Source organism: Coptis chinensis, chromosome 2 (assembly GCF_015680905.1).
Source record: "Coptis chinensis isolate HL-2020 chromosome 2, ASM1568090v1, whole genome shotgun sequence".
NCBI classification, from domain to species: Eukaryota; Viridiplantae; Streptophyta; class Magnoliopsida; order Ranunculales; family Ranunculaceae; genus Coptis; species Coptis chinensis.
Genome location: NC_141457.1, coordinates 90,945,557 through 90,964,724, shown reverse-complemented (window position 1 = coordinate 90,964,724; position 19,168 = coordinate 90,945,557). Strand labels below are relative to the sequence as shown.

General features: G+C 36.4%; 2 protein-coding genes across 3 annotated transcripts; one reads left to right on the top strand and one right to left on the bottom strand.

Moving 5' to 3' along the window:
- Positions 1-4,411: 4,411 nt before the first annotated feature.
- Positions 4,412-7,539, bottom strand: LOC147518871 (protein NRT1/ PTR FAMILY 4.3-like). Of its 2 annotated transcripts, XM_086594810.1 has the most exons (6): positions 7,506-7,539; positions 7,317-7,416; positions 6,841-7,058; positions 5,888-6,331; positions 5,638-5,765; positions 4,412-5,492 (listed from the first exon to the last, which is right to left on the bottom strand). In XM_086594810.1, the coding sequence occupies exons 1-6, from the start codon at positions 7,506-7,508 to the stop codon at positions 4,592-4,594; spliced, it is 1,794 nt and encodes a 597-aa protein (XP_086450936.1). In that variant the 5' UTR covers positions 7,509-7,539; the 3' UTR covers positions 4,412-4,591. The 2 variants fall into 2 exon arrangements, with proteins under 2 accessions (XP_086450936.1, XP_086450935.1); XM_086594809.1 differs by lacking the exon at positions 7,506-7,539 and having other exon boundaries at positions 7,317-7,422.
- A 4,313-nt stretch (positions 7,540-11,852) lies between these two features.
- LOC147518870 (citrate synthase, glyoxysomal-like) lies at positions 11,853-18,790 on the top strand. Its single transcript, XM_086590576.1, is given in 14 exon segments — positions 11,853-12,220; positions 12,294-12,474; positions 12,557-12,642; positions 13,437-13,541; positions 15,560-15,622; positions 15,802-15,911; positions 16,364-16,483; positions 16,566-16,641; positions 16,834-16,907; positions 17,024-17,144; positions 17,389-17,486; positions 17,563-17,686; positions 18,465-18,536; positions 18,538-18,790. Coding segments are annotated over 14 exon segments (1,539 nt in total). The 5' UTR covers positions 11,853-11,971; the 3' UTR covers positions 18,598-18,790.
- The last annotated feature ends 378 nt before the right edge of the window (positions 18,791-19,168 follow it).

Here is a 19,168-nt window from a genome sequence, read left to right as displayed (position 1 = left end):
TTTTCCTGGTTTGCTCGTCATGGACACTCAACAAAGAGGACGCGGACGACCACCAGCAGTAAATACATGACTAAACCATGTAGAAGAAGAACTACAAGGTAGCAAGATGGAATTTCGAGAGATTAAGGAGATGTTGTCGAAACTCGTACCTAATTATCGACGTACCGCAACTGTTGAAGAGCAACTCGTGCCAAGGGATGAAGACGATGCCCCTAGTGATCACAGTTTGCATAGTTCCAGTTCCAATGTCGATGTACGCGACCCTCCAGCACCTCGCCAACGTAGCCACGCACCTTCTAGACCACATTCACCCACATTTTCTAGCGATACGGAACATTGTATTGCTCAATGGGTGGCTGCTGCCGACCCCCACAATCGCAGCATATCAAACCCACCATCTCCTATTCGTGGAATTCAAACTCCCTACCACACCCACGGAGTTAGAGAGAGAAATCAAAGACTTACAAAGAACAAAAAATCTTGATTTTGAAGGAGAAGGAGAAGATCTAAGAACTCACCACCGCCAAGTTCTGAATTTGGTTCCTTCAAATCAAGTTGGCAACCACCACCATCAGCGCAATCAAGGAGGTCGCCAAGAAAATTAGCAAGTTTACCTCACATATCAAGCTTTTGCTCCAAAGGCAGATCGTCCTCCACAGCCAGTTCGTCGGGGAAGAAGACCTCTTCCTTTTATGTCTGTTCATGAGATTGAAACCCCAAATTGGGCTTCTACTGACCAAACCCAATATGCTCCTAGCACTGGACCAGGTTCTAATTTTGCACCTAATATCCAACTGTGGGCTTATCCAGACCAGGCCCAAGGCCGAGTACAACGTGCTTTCAGGCCCAATCCTCATGGTCACGCCCACCATAATTTGAGATGCCACCAGGGTGCTACCATAGCCCGTGGTCGACGAGCTTCACCACCAAGTTCTCCACGACAAAATCGACGACAGCCCCACCGCATTGCTCCTGATTTTGATCCACCTGATCCTTCAAACTTCTCATCTAGTCCATCACCACCTCGTCGCAATGGGAAAAATCAGAGAAATCCACGGCATCGAAATTTTCAGCACCCCCCAGGTAATTTTGATATTAATCGTTTATTGCGCATTTTAGAGAAGAATCATATGGGTGATATTAAATTAGACGTGCCTGAATTTAATGGAAAATTACAGCCTGATGCTTTTGCCACGTCAGTATGGGGTATTACGAAAAAAAAATTGAATGCTTCCTTATGATATGTATTTAGTAGTAAAAAAAAGTATTTGAGTGCTTTTTAAGTTTGGTTTGTTTGTCTAGACTATTAGAGTATTATATCATTTAATAGTCTACTTGGTTATTGTATTACTTCATGTTGGGACTTCTGTTGGACTTTACATGTGCGTGAGATTATAAATATCTGAATTACATGGTTGCCTGACATGGATTATGGCAAGGGACGTAATAGATTTCCTTACACGTGAATATCTACGACAGTCGACAACCATGTTCCACTCCACCATTATCCTGAAATTGCAACATCTAAGAAAATTGATTGCTAACACTTATTCATCCATATTGCCAACACATCCCCTCACGAAAGATCTTTCACTCAAAATATTTTCTATATACAAATGAAAAAGAAATCACTTCAAAAGTTTTACTGGGATATTTCATCAACCTTGGCACCTCCTTGCGCTTGGTTCAAAGGATTTGCAAATTCGAATTGTTTTATTCTTTTAAGGACACTCGAGCACCAGCAATAGAATCTAAGAGGTTTGCCAATGAAGAGAATATTACAAGACACGCTTAAGAGCATTTGATTTTCTACAATGTGGAGCCAATTAATTATGGAACCAATGAGTTCAATGTGCAAATATATGGACCAAAATAATGTATTTTTTTTTCTAAGCCCCACCTTGCCACTGCTTCTGTAGAACAATTTCAACTCGAAGGTAACTCCAAAACCGTTACCTTCAAAGAAAACAATTCCACCAAGACTTATCCTATAGACTATTCAAAGAAATTCAAGAAGCATAGAACTCATACATTGAAAGATTCTCTGAGTTTGCTTTGCTTTTTTTAAGATTTGTCATGACCGCTCCAAGGAATCTCAAGGACTTTAGCAAGCAACAAAGCATTTGCAAATGTGCAATGAAATTGAGGTGTTCCTCTTTGGTGCACTCCTTAAATGAGATGAGAGCACAATTCTAATTGTGGTGAGATATTTTAATTAATGTAATGATGTATACTAAAATTATATCATTAAAGATGCATTGTTTGTTTTGTTACTAACTAATATTTAATAAGATGTGTGTTACAATTCTTCTTTTCAAGAAATTGTGCAATTGCATATGGATAATAAGATTTGGTATGTTCTATATAAAATCTCAACCAAGAAAACTAAGATTTAAAGGTGAGATGCAAACCTCTATGGTGACAAAGATATCAATATTTAGACTCACGAATGAATAACACAGCATTGATTTAGTTGGTTTTCCTTATCGTGTTTATTATTTAGTGATTTTAGGTTGCTTTTAAAATATATGTTCTTCATGGAGTCATGACCTTAGTCACACAAACCGTGCGAAGTGCCCACCGTTCCCGGTCTCAAACCTCGCTCTCACGGTTTAAGAGTCAAATCGCCATAAAACCGCGCTCTCAAAATTCTGAAATCGCGCTCTCAATTTTCCAAATTGTGCTTTCCAAAATCTTAACAAAGAGCGTCTCTTTCCCCAAAGAAAAAAGTTAATGACTGCTTTAGGATTTGTGTTTTTGTCTATCTGCAAGAAATTTCAACCCAAAAAAAGTAGTACGAGGAGATGATAAAAAATTTGGGAGGGACGTTTGTGTTTAAGGTTTACAAATGACATGGTTATGGCTTCTGCTACTGGTTTTTGGTGAAGAGAGAAAGCAGAGAAGACAGATAAATAATAAAAAAATGGTAATAGAATGATGAGCAGTAGTATTCTCTCTGTTCTCTTGTTGACTTGTTGGTTTCTGTGCCGAATTAATGTGATAAAGGGCTATAACTACGTAATAACAATCAATATTGTCAAAGTGGTTTTCAATTTCAATTTCAATTTTGAACTTAAAGTTCTGCAATGCTCACTATATGGTCAGTAATTCTATTACTTAATGAACGAAGACCCTGCATCCGGTTTTGTTCTTTAGTTCCTTGATCAATTTTTTTTAATCTGTTTTATTCTTTTATTAATTGAAAAATTATTAGTAATTAATATTTATGATTTAGTAACTCATTAATTAATAAATTATACTAGTGTATATAAGGCGCTCTATAAGCGTTCTCAAAATGGGAGCTTCTCAACTTAGGCGCTTTCGTGCTCCCGTTTCCACTCTCGCTCTCGCTCCCGCTTGACGTTCTGGTGACTAAGGTCATGACCTCTTCAAAAATATGATATGACTGTTTAGTATATGCTATGGATAATTAATTAATAATGGTATTTATCTACGTTATTACAAATAATTACAATAAAATATAAAATATAAAATTATACTATCATATAACGTTACCCGTTCGTAGGACGGGTTCGAAAACTAATTTTTTTAATATTAAATTATTATTACAGCAGTGTAGGTCAATAGTGTAGGTGGGGTCAGGATTTTTAAAATAGTAAAAGATTTGAGCTCAAGCTCGGCTCATATAGTTAAACGAGTGAGTTCAAGCCGAGCTTAAACAAGTCGAGCCCGAAACTGCTGGGCTCAAATTTCACACTTACCAAATTCAATCTAGAACACCATAAAATCTATAATTTTCAACCTAAAGTATGAATTTGTCAAGAACACAAAATTTCAGAGAAAATCACTCAGAATGTTCCAAAATTACTGATTCTTTTCACTAACAATTCGATCGAAAACAATGTAAAGATGTCGAATTTCAATTAGAACATTAAATAATAATAATAAAGCTTACTAATTAGATGATAGTTAAGGAGTCTCTGAAGACGTCCACACTGAAAACAGCTAGAAAGGATCTCAAAACTTTGTTTCACGAAAGCCTAAAAATATCTCTCTCTATCTCTATGCAGCGATTGCAATGAATCGGGAAAAAAAAAATGAAACTGAGATTGGCGGCAAAGCTTTATTTTATAGTGACTTCGTAGACAATAATTTTTTCCACATCATTTGCCACGTAAGTAATATTATTCCAAAGTGGACCAGCTAAAATACCGAATGTTTTTCAAAGGGTTTAATGGGAGTGTGGGACATAAATAGCGGTATATATCGTCAAATTATGTGTTATTTCTTTGAAACTCAAAAAGAGATATGGTCTAGAATCTAGATGATTAGGACATTCTAGAATATCTTAAGCTGATTTAATTATTATATCTTGTTATTCTAGTTTTCTTATTAGGTTTATGGGACTATCTATTTAAAACTCACTTCAGGGATTAATCATCAATTTCACAATAATAAAATTTGTTTATCAATTTCTTTAATATACAATGCAGTCAAGATTTGGCTTATTCATGTGTAGTAGAGTAAAGAATGGAGAGAACAACGACAATTAGGCATGTGCCTCACAGAAACATTTTACAGTTTTTGTAACACATGCATATAGAAAATATGTAACACAATCTCTCACCCATTAGTCATTGAATTGCATAACAACGCTGAGATTAGTTTCGTTGCCATCGACAGGTTGAACTTGTACTTGTGCATGCCTGTACTTGTACCTCTTAGCCCAAAACAAGTAGTTGAAGAAGTTGATCATGCTTAGTAAGGAAAGTAACCAGTAGAAGAGATTCACATGGTTCTTGTTGATATTGTTTCCTGCTAACCAACCTTTACTACTAGTTAGGTTCTTAGTAGCTGAATTCACTATTTCAATCAGTATGGTACTGAAGAAGTAGCCAAGTGACATTGAACTCCAAAGGAAACAAGTAGATAGGGACTTGAGTCCCTTCGGTGCCTCAGAGTAGAAGAATTCGAGAAGCCCGACGGTAGTAAACAAGTCTGCTATCCCAAAAATGAAGTACTGGAAAGACAACCAAAATACACTAATAGGTAAGGGTTCAAGCACAGGGATTGCATCAAGCATGCCATGGTTTCTTGCTGTCTCCTTTCGCTTCACTTCCAGGAGTGCTGCAGAGGCCATGGACATAGAAGAGAGAACTAGTCCGACTCCTATTCGCTGCAAGTGTGTTATTCCTGTGGTGTGGCCTGTGAACTTCCTTGCGAATGGAACGAAAATTCGATCATAAAAAGGGATAATAATAAGCAGGAATGCTACAGGGATGATTGGAAGGGATGCTGGAGGGATGTGGAACGAATTTGTGATACGAGTGTCCATTGTCAGGCCTTGTTGAATGGAAAAAGTTTGTAGTTGGGCTAAACAAGTGCTCATGATAATGGTGCTACAGAATATGGGAATCATGCCTAGAATGATCTTTGCATTCTCTACTTGGGTAACTCTGCAAAGCTTCCATGGGTTCACATCCGCTGGATTAGATACTGGAGTTGTCTGGATAGCTGCTTTGTCTAGGAACCTTAATATTTACAAGAAAAAGATTTCAACATTAGAATCGATCAGGACAAGTCATCTTTGATCAAACATAATTGATGTACAATTACATGACCATGAAAACAAAAAATAGGACAATTTTAATGCAATTGTATAGATGAAAATTGTACCTGAGAGTTTTCCTGTGTGGTAGAAACTCTTGATCTACTGCCGCTTCCTTGTCTCTATCTATCTCGTAGAGCTCCTTAGGGTTTCCTGGGTGTGTAAGTTTTCTGTTTCTGATAGATGCCACATACACCTGCAAAAGTTGTGTTAATAGTAATTTATCAGCCTTGATTGATAATCCAAATGATGACTAGAACTGGCATCTATTGATTTTTAGCAAGCAATTCGCAGTAAAAATTGGCAAAAGGAACAAACCTGAAAGATCTCTGTGAGAGCGTTAGTTCCTTTGATAACTTGTATCCGATATCGTGGTAACCCACTCACAAAGACGATCAAAACCAAAACCATTGCGACCGTTGACAGTCCAAAGCCTGCGTCGAATCCTTTATTATCTTGAACCCATACAATGAAGGTTAGACTAACTGCAGCACCAAGAGATGTAGCTAGAAGGAACCAGTTAAAATAGCTGGACATTTGTCTAACTTCTTTTGGGTCTTTCTCATCAAACTGATCAGCTCCATGGGCTGGTAAAGCAGCTTTAATTCCACCAGAGCCTATAGCAATTAAGTATAAAGCAGAAAACATAAGTACAGCGTTTCCTCCAGAAACTTTCTCACACACAGCAGTTCGGTCAAAGATGTTGCATGGTGGTGGCTTAAGTTTGCTGTAATGTGCTTGTATAGTTAGCAATCCAAGACCCTGTGGAGAAACAAATAAACAGAGAGAACTTATATATGGACTTGCGCAGATATGGGTATGACCGTTTTACAAATGTGCATATATATGGGATCAGTATACCATGGTTTGTTTATACCATGCCCCACAACTTCACCCACAAGACGAACTAGAACCTAAGTTTTTGTGGATATATCCAACAAACCATGAAGATCACCTCCACAAAATTTCATCTCATTTAATAGTATTTAACAATGTTAAAAGATGATTGCAAAATTGAAGAATCTGGGCCTTTAAAAAAAATATAATTTAAAGTTGGCAACATTTTTTAACTAGGTTAGAGGTTTCAAAATGAGTCAAATTTTGATGGAGTAGCTATCCATAGTTAGTAGATCATATCTGCAAAATATTGGCTCGTAACTCGTCTTGTAAAGGAACGTGGTATAAACTATGGTATAAAAAACCATAGTAAACGGATCCCTCCCATATATATATATATATATACGTGATACTTCATTGAGTTAAACACGCACCAGAAATTCCACAAAGGCTGCAACAGCAGTAGCTTTAAATCTTCCAATGTAGGTATCAGCAAGGAATGCAACTACAATGGTGATGATGTAACTTGTACCCTGGTAATTGGTGAGGGCATTAGCTGCATCAGCTATATCGTAGTGCATCGCCCCATTGAAGTACGTTATTAAGTTAACAGAGAGTGCAAAGGTCGCCATGTTCTCAAATGCAAAAGCCGCTACACCAAGTCAAGCAAAACCAATGTCAGCATCTCCAAAAATATTTACTAGAAATCACAAATCTTTCTTTCTTTCTTTCTTTCTTTCTTTCTTTCTTTTTCCTAACAGTACAATTTTTCGAAAGTCTGTACCACTGATACATGTTCTGAATTAACTGGTATATATATAACTTATGAGTTTTGTTTCATGAGTTAATTTTGGAACAGGCACCATGATAAAACATGGCCAATTAAGCAGAGTTAGCAGTACGTTATTACCAAGTATAAGAACCGAAATAGACATTCCTCCATGTCTATGTTTCCTAGCTGTTCTTCCTTTCCAGTCAACCTTTCCTTCAACGAGCTCAGCTTTCTCCTCCTGCATGGGAATAACAAACATGTTTAAGGTTAAATATATGTTGGAAAAACAACCCAATTAAGATGGAGAGAAGAGAAACTGGCTATTACCATAGCTTTTGAATATTAGAAGTACCCTTGAAAGCTAAACTGGTGAGACTGGTGGGAACACAGAGAGAAATGTTGGAGGTATAAATAGAACTTCACTGATAATGAGACCCCTTTTGTGTATTACTTTTAGAATTTACAGTTATTAATATTGGTATTAATTGGATAGGCCATGTCAATGTGACACAGATATTCTTTGTAAGGTAGCCAGTTGGTTTTCGCCAAACAAGTGAAGAATTTTGCTATATATATTTATGCCAATGCAATATATGTCAAAAGTATCCTTCGTATAATGATTTTTCATTTCTTGTCCTTAACACACTATATGGATACTTTAGACATTTGCGGTATAGATGATACATGTAACAACAGAGATTTTGATACACTTATTCATTTATAATCGATCTATATGCTTAACTTATTCTGTTGTTCCCACTTCCCAGTTTATATGTTTTCATTATGTGTCATATATTTACGATGTATCTATTGCATTTTAAAAATGTACGGATTGCAAATTTCTTTTAATCAATTTGCAACATATGCCATTTTAAAAAATATTGTATGCAACACGAAATTCATAATCTATGCTTAAAAAAAATGTTTTGACCTGCATATTTTTTTTGTTGTTGTTTAAATGCCTTGCTCAGATTGTATGCAAAACCTTCTATTAATACCCAAGTTATCAAAATAATTAAAACCCACATATGCAACACACTTGGGTATAAAATATTTTCGCGGCATTCTCATTGTGTTGGTAATAGATAGACACTAATATTCCGCAATGTATGGGATTGTATGCACATAAAAAAAACCCTGTACGCAACACAAAAGAATAATTTATCTTAAAATCTTTTTCATCGCATTTGAAACAGTATTCTATTTAGTAGAATAGAAAACTTCTTTTTTCCCACTAGAAACATGTCGTATTTGCCATTAGAACATTAAAGGCACAGTACTACAATCCAAAAGAAAACTAGGCAGAAAGCTCACTTCCTGGTTATGGAAAGCCCATTTTGCAAGGTCATGAGCTTCTCCATTAAACTGTCTACTAATCCAGTGAAACTGACAAAAAACTAAAGGCTTATATAAGCGCAGGATCATACTTCTAATAGGTTCTAGTTTCTAGTTCATAGAGTTCTTTTCACTAGAGTTTTGTAATTCCTGAATGACTTGTTTACAGTCTCCCTCAAACAGACAAGACATCTCTTCTGTACTCTTGGCTAGTTTGGCAGCAACTTCTAACACCACCATCTCTGCCTCTTCTGCACCAGGGGCGGCCCTGGGCCTATGTTGTCTAAGCTCTTGCATAGGGACCCCCAAATTAAACCGAAACTAAAGCCCCATTAAGCTTACAAAGCCCACTATGATATTAAAACCCCAAACAATAGCCCATAAAAAGTAAACAAATAGGCTCCACATTGCGGACTTTGCATTGGGCCTTTGGTAACTTAGGGTGGGCCCTGCTCTGCACTTCCAACTTCAAACCTTCAAGTAGCTGCTCCTACCAGCTTTCCTTCCCCATCCCATGCCAAGGCTCCTATTGCAACAACCCTAGTAGCCCTGCAATAAGCAGCATCAAACCTAATTACAATAGTGCATCAAACCTAATTACAATAGTGTTTACTTCAACCAAAGGGAAAATAGAGTTGTTATTTGTATCTAGCCATGTTTCAGAGAAAGTTGAGTTAGAAAAATTCACTCCCTGATTCTCACTGAAAGCTTGGATACTCCTATTCCACTTGGCATAAGCTCTCCTCAAGAGACTATCTCTGTTATGAGTTTTGCCCTCAAACTTTGTTTTGTTCCTCATCTCCCATATCTCTTGTAAGATGATAGTTGCTAGTAGACCCTTTTTTGCAAGACCAGGTCTTTTGTCTGACTCCAGTCAAAGAAAACATCCAACCAATCCCTTATGGACTTGTCAGCCCTCTCTTCAACTCTTGCTCCCAGCTCAGAGGCAAACCAGACCATCTTTATCCATTCACATTGGAAAAAGATGTGAATGAGATCTTCAGGTTCAGACCAATAAAAAGGACAAGTATAGTCTCATTTAAGGTTTTTCCTAGCCAACAAATCTCTTGTAGGAAGAATGTTCATATACATTTTCCATAAGAAAATTTGATTGCTAGCAATAAGCTGGTCCTCCAAAGAGTCTTTATGCTTTTGGAATTAAAGGAGGAGGTGCCTCCTTGCCATTCCTCTCTTTTCAAAAATTGGTAAGTAGACTTAATTAACAAAAAGCAAGCCATTCCTCGTTCCCACCCATCTGACAGTGTCATGTCACTTGCCGGCTAGAGGGTCTGATCACCACTTGTTTTAGAGTGTCCACCTTTTGATAGTCCCAACCATTGCCATCCCCTAGCATCAGGTTCTCGAGGTATGGTCTATCAGGCAGTGGCAAAGCCAGGAACGTAAGTGAGGGTGAGCCACCTAGAAGCCAAGCATAAAAAAAAATACACTAATTTTTTTTTAACTAAAAATTCAAACCCGATCACAAAACAAGTATATTTCGAACATAAAAAAAATAATATAAAATAATTACAATAAATGTAATATAAACAAAATAAAAAAATAAAAAAATAATTCGATTTAAACAAATACTTTTTCATAGTTGTCCTCGGCGGCCTTCTTTTTTGTCATCCATCTTCATTTTTTGGAAGCGTTGCAAGATCAACTCGGTATTAATGCTATTAAAAACCTCGGTATCAATGTTATCAAAAATTTCTTTTTCAATATATGTTATTAAACAATCATTCAATCATTCATCCGCCATCCGATTGCGTAGACGATTCTTTATGATATTCATAGCAAAAAATGTCCTCTCCACGGTAGCAGTAGCAACAGGTAAAATCAACGCCAACTGAATCAACAAATACACAAGTGGGTACACAATGTCTTTTTTCGTTGCAACTATTTTTTTGGCTAGGTCGTTAATTCCATTTACTTTACCAAACTTAGTATCGGAACACACATCAATGATATAATTCTCAAGCTGATCTGCTAATTCCATATAATCTATCTCTGTAAAATTATCGGGATAAAGTCGAGCAAAATGGATCAACTTTTGCTTATCGAAAGAAGCAAACAGCTCACAAGGATCAAGACATGTCATACAAAGAAGTAATTATGTGTTTGCTTCATTAAACCGGCCGTTTAACTCTTGAAGTTGCAAATCAATACAGTGATAGAATAATCCAACGCGATAGTAATGTAAATTCAAATTTAAGATAAAGTCAAGTTCTTCACGATTTTCATGTTGAACCCGCTTTGACGTAGGTTGTTCAACACCACTATCTTCAGTTTCTTGATGACTTCGCTTTGAAGAGGATCATACTTCAACACTAACAACATGATTTGTGTTACTAGAAATAGAGTATGTGAAGGGTTTTATTTATTTATTTAATTTTTTGATAGATACGAAAGGGTTTCTTTGGATTTATATATGGGTGAATAAATACGAGATAAACAGAAGCAGCAGTACGGTTGGGTTTTCTATTTTATTTTTTATTTTTGCCTTTTTGGAACTGTTGCCTTTTTGATATACGAGCTATTAGTATGTACATCAACTACATCACAATTCATAGTTTCACACATTAGCACATGGGCTTTTGTTTCGTTTATTACAATTCAGTGAATTCACATATTAGCACATCAGCATATGGGCTTTTGTTTCGTTTATTACAATTCACATAATTCACACATTAGCCCTATTTTTTGTTTGCTTCTTAGCCCATGCGCTTTTGTAATATAAGTAATACCTACTTTTTTTTTGGTTTGGTCAAACTAAGGGGTATGGGGGGTGTACCCTGCCCCTAGTTGGTTGTCACTGCTATCAGGTATCATCTCCCTCAGAGTAATAGGAGCATTCTTGAGGAGGATCTAAAGTTGTTTCATGACATTCACCTTTTCTCCTTCCCAATGCTCCATATTAAATTTGGGAGAATATCTCTGATAGTTCTATAGATACTTTTCCAGAACCAAGAGGTCTTAGAAGGAGGGTCAGCTTTATTGTCAAACCAATGCTTCTCATAGACAGCTAAGAAAGTTTTAGCCCATATAGAAGTGAATAGAAAACTTTCAATCAACGTGAAAAAGGGTCCAATCTCATGTAAAATGCAATGTGTGCAACACAAAGGAATCCATAACTTAGTCCCAAATTAAATTCACACATGTAATCTACTTTTTCAAGTTAATCCCAATATCACGAACAAAAGAAAATCCAAAATACTAGCAAGGCAAACCATTTTATAAGTTGCACAAAATCAACCCCACTAAAAGACACACGTGATGTGATAGAACTATAGAAGTCTGTTTCCTAGAAAGACACAAACTTATCGGGTTTGTCTTAACTAACTTATCCGCTACACACAAATCAAGGAAAAAAAATAGCTCCCCTCTTAAAAGTTAAAACTCAACTTTCCACCAAAACCGAATCAACAACAAAAAAAAAAAAACAAGACAGAAAAAGAATGGAAAAAATAGATGCATCAATTGTAGCAAGAGGAAGATTAGCAGTACTAGCATCCCATTTAATTACTACTTCAGATAATTTACAATCATCATCATCAATTGAACCATCATGTGTTTTAGCTCAAGATCTTATTCCACCACCTGGAAATCTTAAAGGGGCATTGACTATTATTGATGAAAGGACTGGGAAAAAGTATCAAGTTGATGTTTCTGAAGATGGGACTATCAAAGCTACTGATTTTAAAAAGGTGATGAAACTTAAAGATTAAATTTTTACATGTTTTATATCATATAGTTTTAATTGTATGTATTGTGGTACAGATAACTGCTGGGAAATATGATAAAGGGCTTAAGAGTTATGATCCAGGGTATCTTAACACTGCACCAGTGAAATCAACAATTTGTTATATTGATGGAGATGAAGGAATACTTAGATATAGGGGATACCCTATTGAGGAGTTGGCTGAAAGTAGTACCTATCTGGAAGTGGCGTATCTGTTAAGTGAGTGTAGACATTTATGATTTTTTATAATTATTTGGTGTTACTAGTTTTTATTAATCCTTATTATTATGTGTTTCTTCAGTGTATGGAAATTTGCCATCGCAAAGCCAATTAGCGGATTGGGAGTTTGCAGTTTCTCAACATTCAGCTGTTCCTCAGGGAATTCTGGTGCTTATATTATCTTCTTTGTTACTTGGGTACATTATGTCATTTGAGATGTAGGTTCCTTTTTGTACTAAAGTATCTAGTATGAAGCTTTTGTGCACGTCAAAAGTCTCATATTATGTAATAATAAGAACATGCCCAAATCTAGTGGTTTACCCGTATCTTACATCTGAAATTTATAACAAAATGGTTCAGTAATATTCTGAGACATATCAGGAATCAACTTTTGGAGACTGGACTCTATACTTTAATGGACTGGAAAAACCCCATGCAGCTTACCCATACAAATGAGAATTGGTAATATTGCATTTGTTAGTCCTGGATACTGAACCTTAATGAGTGTTTGATCAGGCTAACAGCTAGTGCACAACTTTCGAATCCCCATGACCTTTATTCTGATAATAGCTGGGTGCTTTGTAATAGTAATTGCATATCACCTGTCAATATTGTCCCAGGAACCGCACTTAATTTGTAACCACTCAACATAATATAGTCACCGAGCACATCATGCGTGTGGGATTTCCTCTCGACACAAGTGGGAAATCAGTACATTATATCTAGGACAACTTCCTATCTAATGTGGCACTAAACATCCGTGGGGTATTACAGTTTGGAGTAAGTCTGTGTTGTAACTGTTGTACGATTGCATACGAAGTAAGCTTTAGTGTGATAAGAATAACTTAGATTTTAGTTGATTTTGCTTTTTGTATAGTGAACACATTGAGTATGTATTTCATTATTGAATGAAAATTATAATGAAAGTTTATTCTAATTGCAGCGATATGCTTGTTTTACAGGATATCATACAGGCAATGCCTCATGATGCACATCCAATGGGTGTGCTTGTTAGTGCAATGAGTGCCCTCTCTATCTTCCATCCTGATGCCAATCCTGCTCTCAGGGTAGGTTCATCTCATAAAGTTTCTTTATAAGTAAAATCCTGTTACTTTATAAGAGTTTGCTGTTTTCCAGAGTGCATCTGCATGTCTTTTTTTTTTCAAAAAAAATAAAATAAATTAAAACGAAATCAGAATAGAAGAAGGTTTAGCTTCACTTTCATCATCCAGTAGTTTCCGTTATAAAACTCCAGGATGCAGAATTGATTATAACTTCCTATGACGTGATAATATGATTTTGGTAACTTCTATGCCATGTCAGACAGAAAGAATCAGCCGGTTAGGGATTTTATTGTTATGATAGATGGTACTGCCTCATGGAACATTGATCTCAGACAAACTTTCAATGACTGGGAGATTGATGATTTGGCTACCTTGATGGCGAGATTAGAGTCTCCGCCTAATATCACTCTCGAAGATGATCAACAGGTTTGGACCCATAATGCCAAAGGTATATTTACTGTTAGATCACGGTATTCAACTCTCCTTCTTGCCTCACCTAACCAACCTCATATCTTATCACCTCTTGTCTATCATTGGAGTTTCATTTGGGGGCTAGAATTCCATATCGGGTGTCTTTTTCACTTGGTGTTCAGTTTTGGGTAGAATTTTAACCATTGACAATCTTCAAAAAGGAAAATGATTATTGTCAATTTCTGCCTTTTTGCTATGATTAAAGAGAATCCGTTGCTCACACTTTTATCCTTTGCCCAATTTTTTATGCCATTTGGAACTATTTTCTTCAATCTGCGTCAATCTCATGGGTGGGTCCTCGGTGTATTTGTGATATTTTGATGATATGGTCTAGTCTATGACTCTATGGTCCCCCACCCACACTAAGAGGAAGTTGTGGAGTATCATTCTCTTTGCGATACTATGAGATTTATGGTTGGAAAGAAACCGGAGACATTTCAAGGATAGAAGCCTTGACATTACACATTTGATTCTTCACATCAAAGGATTGCTTTTCCTTTGGTGTAAGCGGTAGAAGGAGTTCAAGGAGATACCATCCGGGTCCTTTGCATTTTCTTGGGAGGATATCATCCGAGATGTTTAACCACTGTTGTATTTTTGCTTTTCCTTGTTGTTGTTCTTTGTTTTTCGGTTCTTAGTAGGATATCTCATCCTATATTGTAATTATCGCTTTTATATAGTTTTTATATATATTGATTGTTTATCTCTTCAAAAAAAATAATAATATGATTTTATGAAATCGTCATTCTGCCATATCCTGAACCTAAATCTACATTCAGTTTTTTGGAGTGCAAGCGTGATGTGGATTCTGTGACTCTGTTACTTTCCAGCAAAGTGTTTGCTAGATGTATGTGGTGCCATCTTTTTTCTTGGGTGTAGCAGGTTTACTATACGTGTACCATCTCCACTTTAATTTTTTCCCTATCATAGTAGTAGAGTTTTGTGTGTGCTATTCAAGATGTCGACCATTCCAAATGGTGATAAAACAGTCTTTTTCTTTCTGCAGCTTTCCAACCAAGATTTCTGAATTTAGAATACAAAATCCGTTGTCCATGTTTCTATCAGAACTTTTAGATGGTAGAATAGGAAGCATGTGCTGCTTACTGGATCTCATCAGCATTATTAGAAGTTACTAAACTTTCTAGAGGGTCTTGGGCTTGATATGTAGGAGGAATTGCGCTCGAGCCACATCCATATGTATTAGCCTGCATCTATGGTTCTTCGCTTTGTACCAAAGAGTGAACTCTAGGTTTGGACACCAATTAGAAATTTGGAAATGTGAGCAAACATTTAAGTCACCACATGCTTAACATGCTTAGACGTGTAATTTTTGAAACCACTATCTTAAAGTCAGGAGTTTCCTGTTTTAGAGGTTTGGAATTATTGAAGAAAATACATCCCAAAATTTAATAGCCAAATCCTCTGATCCTGAATAGAACTTTTGTGAATAATATGGAGTGAGTAATTTGCTCACATATTATTTCTGGACATGTTTCCTATTGTCAGAGGGTTCTTAACATTTTTTAACATGAATGTTTTTCTTGAAACAGGGTCAAGATCTTTACAACTCAAAGCAAGTGAGAGATAAGCAAATAGCACGTATAATTGGAAAGGTTAATACTTAAATTGTATATTACCTTTTTTTTTCCTCTCTTTCTTGCCCCCTCCCCCTAGTTTGTTCCATCGGGTTGGTTTGAGAGGTTTCTTTCTCCCTCATTCCTAAGCCAGAGCCCTGAGGTATAAGTTTTCTATTACTTTTGTATTAGTCAATCTTGAAAATGTGCGTTTGCAGGCACCAACAATTGCAGCAGCAGCTTATTTGCGGATGGCAGGAAGGCCTCCTGTTCTTCCTTCTAGCAATCTTTCTTATTCAGAGAACTTCTTGTACATGCTTGATTCACTGTAAGTTTTTTTGTTTAGAAACTTTTTTTCTGTTGTATCTATTGCACATTCATTGTATGCTTATGCAAATATGTCTTTTGCAGTTAGTTAACATTTAACAAGGAAACCTAAGTTTATAGTCTTGCTGTCATCTCAATGGATTTTATTGTTGATTGTAATTCCTTCTTTGCCTTCAAATTTGTGCTATCTGGAACTCGACATCCTTTGAACCGATGACTCATATGAGTATTAGACTCAGCAATTTGAGAAATTGACGATCGAAAGATTGTTGAAATTATATCCAAATTCTGGGCAATTGCCCCAGTTGTATGCCGTATGGGTTTGGGGTTCATAGATCGATAAAACCGTAGTCTATTTACCAATGACTGCCTTTTAGATATTCAATCATATCACGATTTCTATTAGGAAATTGTCATATTCTAACGCTTGTGATTATTTCGTTGTGGTTACAGAGGCAACAGATCTTATAAGCCCAATCCTCGATTAGCTCGTGTTCTGGATGTTCTCTTTGTTCTACATGCAGAACATGAAATGAATTGCTCCACGGCTGCTGCTAGGCATCTCTCATCTAGGTATAAATCTTATCTTATTTTCTGTAATGCTAATACAGGAGCCTCTAGAGCTTGTATGAGATACCTGACATTGGATTTGCAGCGGTGTAGATGTCTATACTGCTCTTGCTGGAGCTGTTGGAGCATTGTATGGCCCTCTTCACGGTGGAGCTAATGAGGTACTTTACTGCCATGACTCCATCTTGTAGAATTTAATCTTTCCTTTGAAACTTTGAACCCAATTCCGCTCTATGTGAGCGAATCCTTGTTTAAACCAGTAACCATTCTGTGCTTTTAATATTTGGGCTTAATGAATTAGTGGAAATAAGGGTAGGTAAACATGGTTTAATATGTAGCTTTCTTGACTGCAGGCTGTTCTTAAGATGCTGAATGAGATTGCGGTGGTTGAAAATATTCCAGAGTTCATTGAAGGGGTGAAAAACAGGTGATTTTCTATGTCTATTCTCTCTGTCTCTCTCGTTGAAGTTAGCATTTTTAGAAATGTTATGAGTTGTATGTCTCGATTGTTTCTTACATGTCTTCAAAACTTGATGAGTGTAGGAAGCGGAAATTGACAGGTTTCGGTCACCGCGTTTACAAGAACTATGATCCTCGTGCAAAGGTCATAAAGAAGCTGGCAGACGAAGTGTTTTCTATTGTTGGAAAAGATCCACTCATTGAGGTATTTCTCATTATGAAGACCCAATACATATCTTTTAATGATAATTTAAAAAAAAAAAAAAAAGGCCCAATACATATTTCCAAAATTATATCAATAATGATAGTCTTACTTGGAAATATCACAGAACTGCGATTATAACTTGTTAATATTACCAAAAAAAACAAAACTAGGCATATGATGATATTAAAGGCCAAGTTTGAATTTTCATCACTATTTTCATTTGGCTAAATATGTAAGTATGCAGGTAGCTGTTGCATTGGAGAAAGCTGCACTGTCAGATGACTTCTTTATTAAGAGGAAGCTGTATCCTAATGTGGATTTCTACTCTGGATTAATTTATAGGTATAATTTGTTGTGTTGTGTTCTTCCTCTTCCAAGTGTCTTCACCCCTGATGCTCTCACATGGTCATATGAACAGGGCTATGGGGTTCCCAACGGAGTTTTTCCCTGTTCTGTTTGCTATTCCTCGCATGGCTGGATACTTATCACACTGGCGGGAATCTCTAGATGATCCTGATACAAAGATCATGAGGCCACAGCAGGTCAGTTATGAGCTCAGATTGTCTGCTTCTTTTCTCAATTGAAATTTAAAATATGATTCTATGGATATTGATAAAATATTCGTACCTTTTCTTTTCATGAAATTTTGTTTGACATATGTGTTTTTGTCGTTGTGTTTCCTTTTCTCCTTGTCATGCATGATGATGAATTTTACGTTCTTTGGACTTGGACATTTCTATGTTGCTCTGAATCTCTTACACACGGCCCAAGTGTGTCCGTGAATAGAATCTCAATCCATATCAGCTCTCTTAAAAGGAAATAGATTGAAGAATGCTCCAAATTTTGTGTCAAAATATGGTTAGGGATTTTCAGAGAATCTTTGACACAAAATAATACAGATAATAATCTGTGTAAAAAATAATAATGGGTTAACTAGTATTAACCCCACCCCCCCCAAATACACAAAAAAAAATACACGGTCAACCCAATTTGACTTTTTTTTGTGAGTATTGGGGGGGGGGGGGACCCTAATTTCCCGTCTAGTGGAGGGGAAGTCCTAATTGGTTCGTCTTGCGGGGGGGCGGTTTAATACTACTATACTAGTTAACCCAATAATAATCTTTGTGTCAAAAAATTTGTGTCATTTTGTATCTGTATATGGTTAGGGACTTTCAGAAACCCCACACCAGCAGGGTGATTTAAAAATAATAAGAGTGAAATGAATTTTTTTTTTCTTAGCATATTTAATACTTTTGTTTGTGTATTGCTTGAAATTTTGGGATGCTGATGATTGATATTGTCCATGTGAATATCTTATAGGTCTACAAGGGTGTATGGCTTCGACATTATACACCTGTTAATGAGCGTTTGGTATCAGCTGAAGCTGATAGGACTCGGTCAGGTATCAGTTTCAAATGCAACAAAGCGGCGGCTAGCTGGAGGTGGAGCTTAATTTATACGTAAAATGACAATAGGGAAATAAATAAATAAATGCACCTTACAGCGTCTCTGGAGGATTGAGATCGTGATAGATTGAAAATATATTGCCAAGTATGTATTATTGAAATAAATACACTCAATCTATGTACAGTAGTGGTGGGAGCACATCTTTATCTAATACAATTCAACGAAGAATGTGTACTTTACTTCTCTTGTTAATCTGTTTACTCATCGAAGTGATACGAAATGTCCAAAATTTCTCATAATTCGATTGTTTACTGTGGTTTTTGGCTGTAGGAGTTCTCACTTCTTTCTTTCACAGTTATGTCAGACTGTTGTTTTGATAATATTGTCAAAATGTTAGTGATACACCATAGGTTTTGGGATGGACAGTTTCATTAAAAATGGAATAACGACATGACAGGTGAAGGGAAAGGATAAGGTGGAAGTGAATCAGTATTGCCACTTGCCGACTTTGCCTTGATAAAATGGCACAAGTTGAAATGGTCATTGGCATAACTTTGACAAGTACTATCCGGTTTATATACTCAATTATCTTGATCGGTTACAGATACATCAATACG

Excerpts from the sequence above, each read along its gene's own strand:
- LOC147518871 (XM_086594809.1), bottom strand. The coding sequence starts at position 7,422 with ATGCAGGAGGAGAAAGCTGAGCTCGTTGAAGGAAAGGTTGACTGGAAA. Across the intron at positions 7,059-7,316 it reads TATTTCGGTTCTTATACTTG|CGGCTTTTGCATTTGAGAAC; the intron begins GTAATAACGTAC and ends GACTTGGTGTAG. Across the intron at positions 6,332-6,840 it reads CAGCCTTTGTGGAATTTCTG|GGTCTTGGATTGCTAACTAT; the intron begins GTGCGTGTTTAA and ends GTTTCTCCACAG.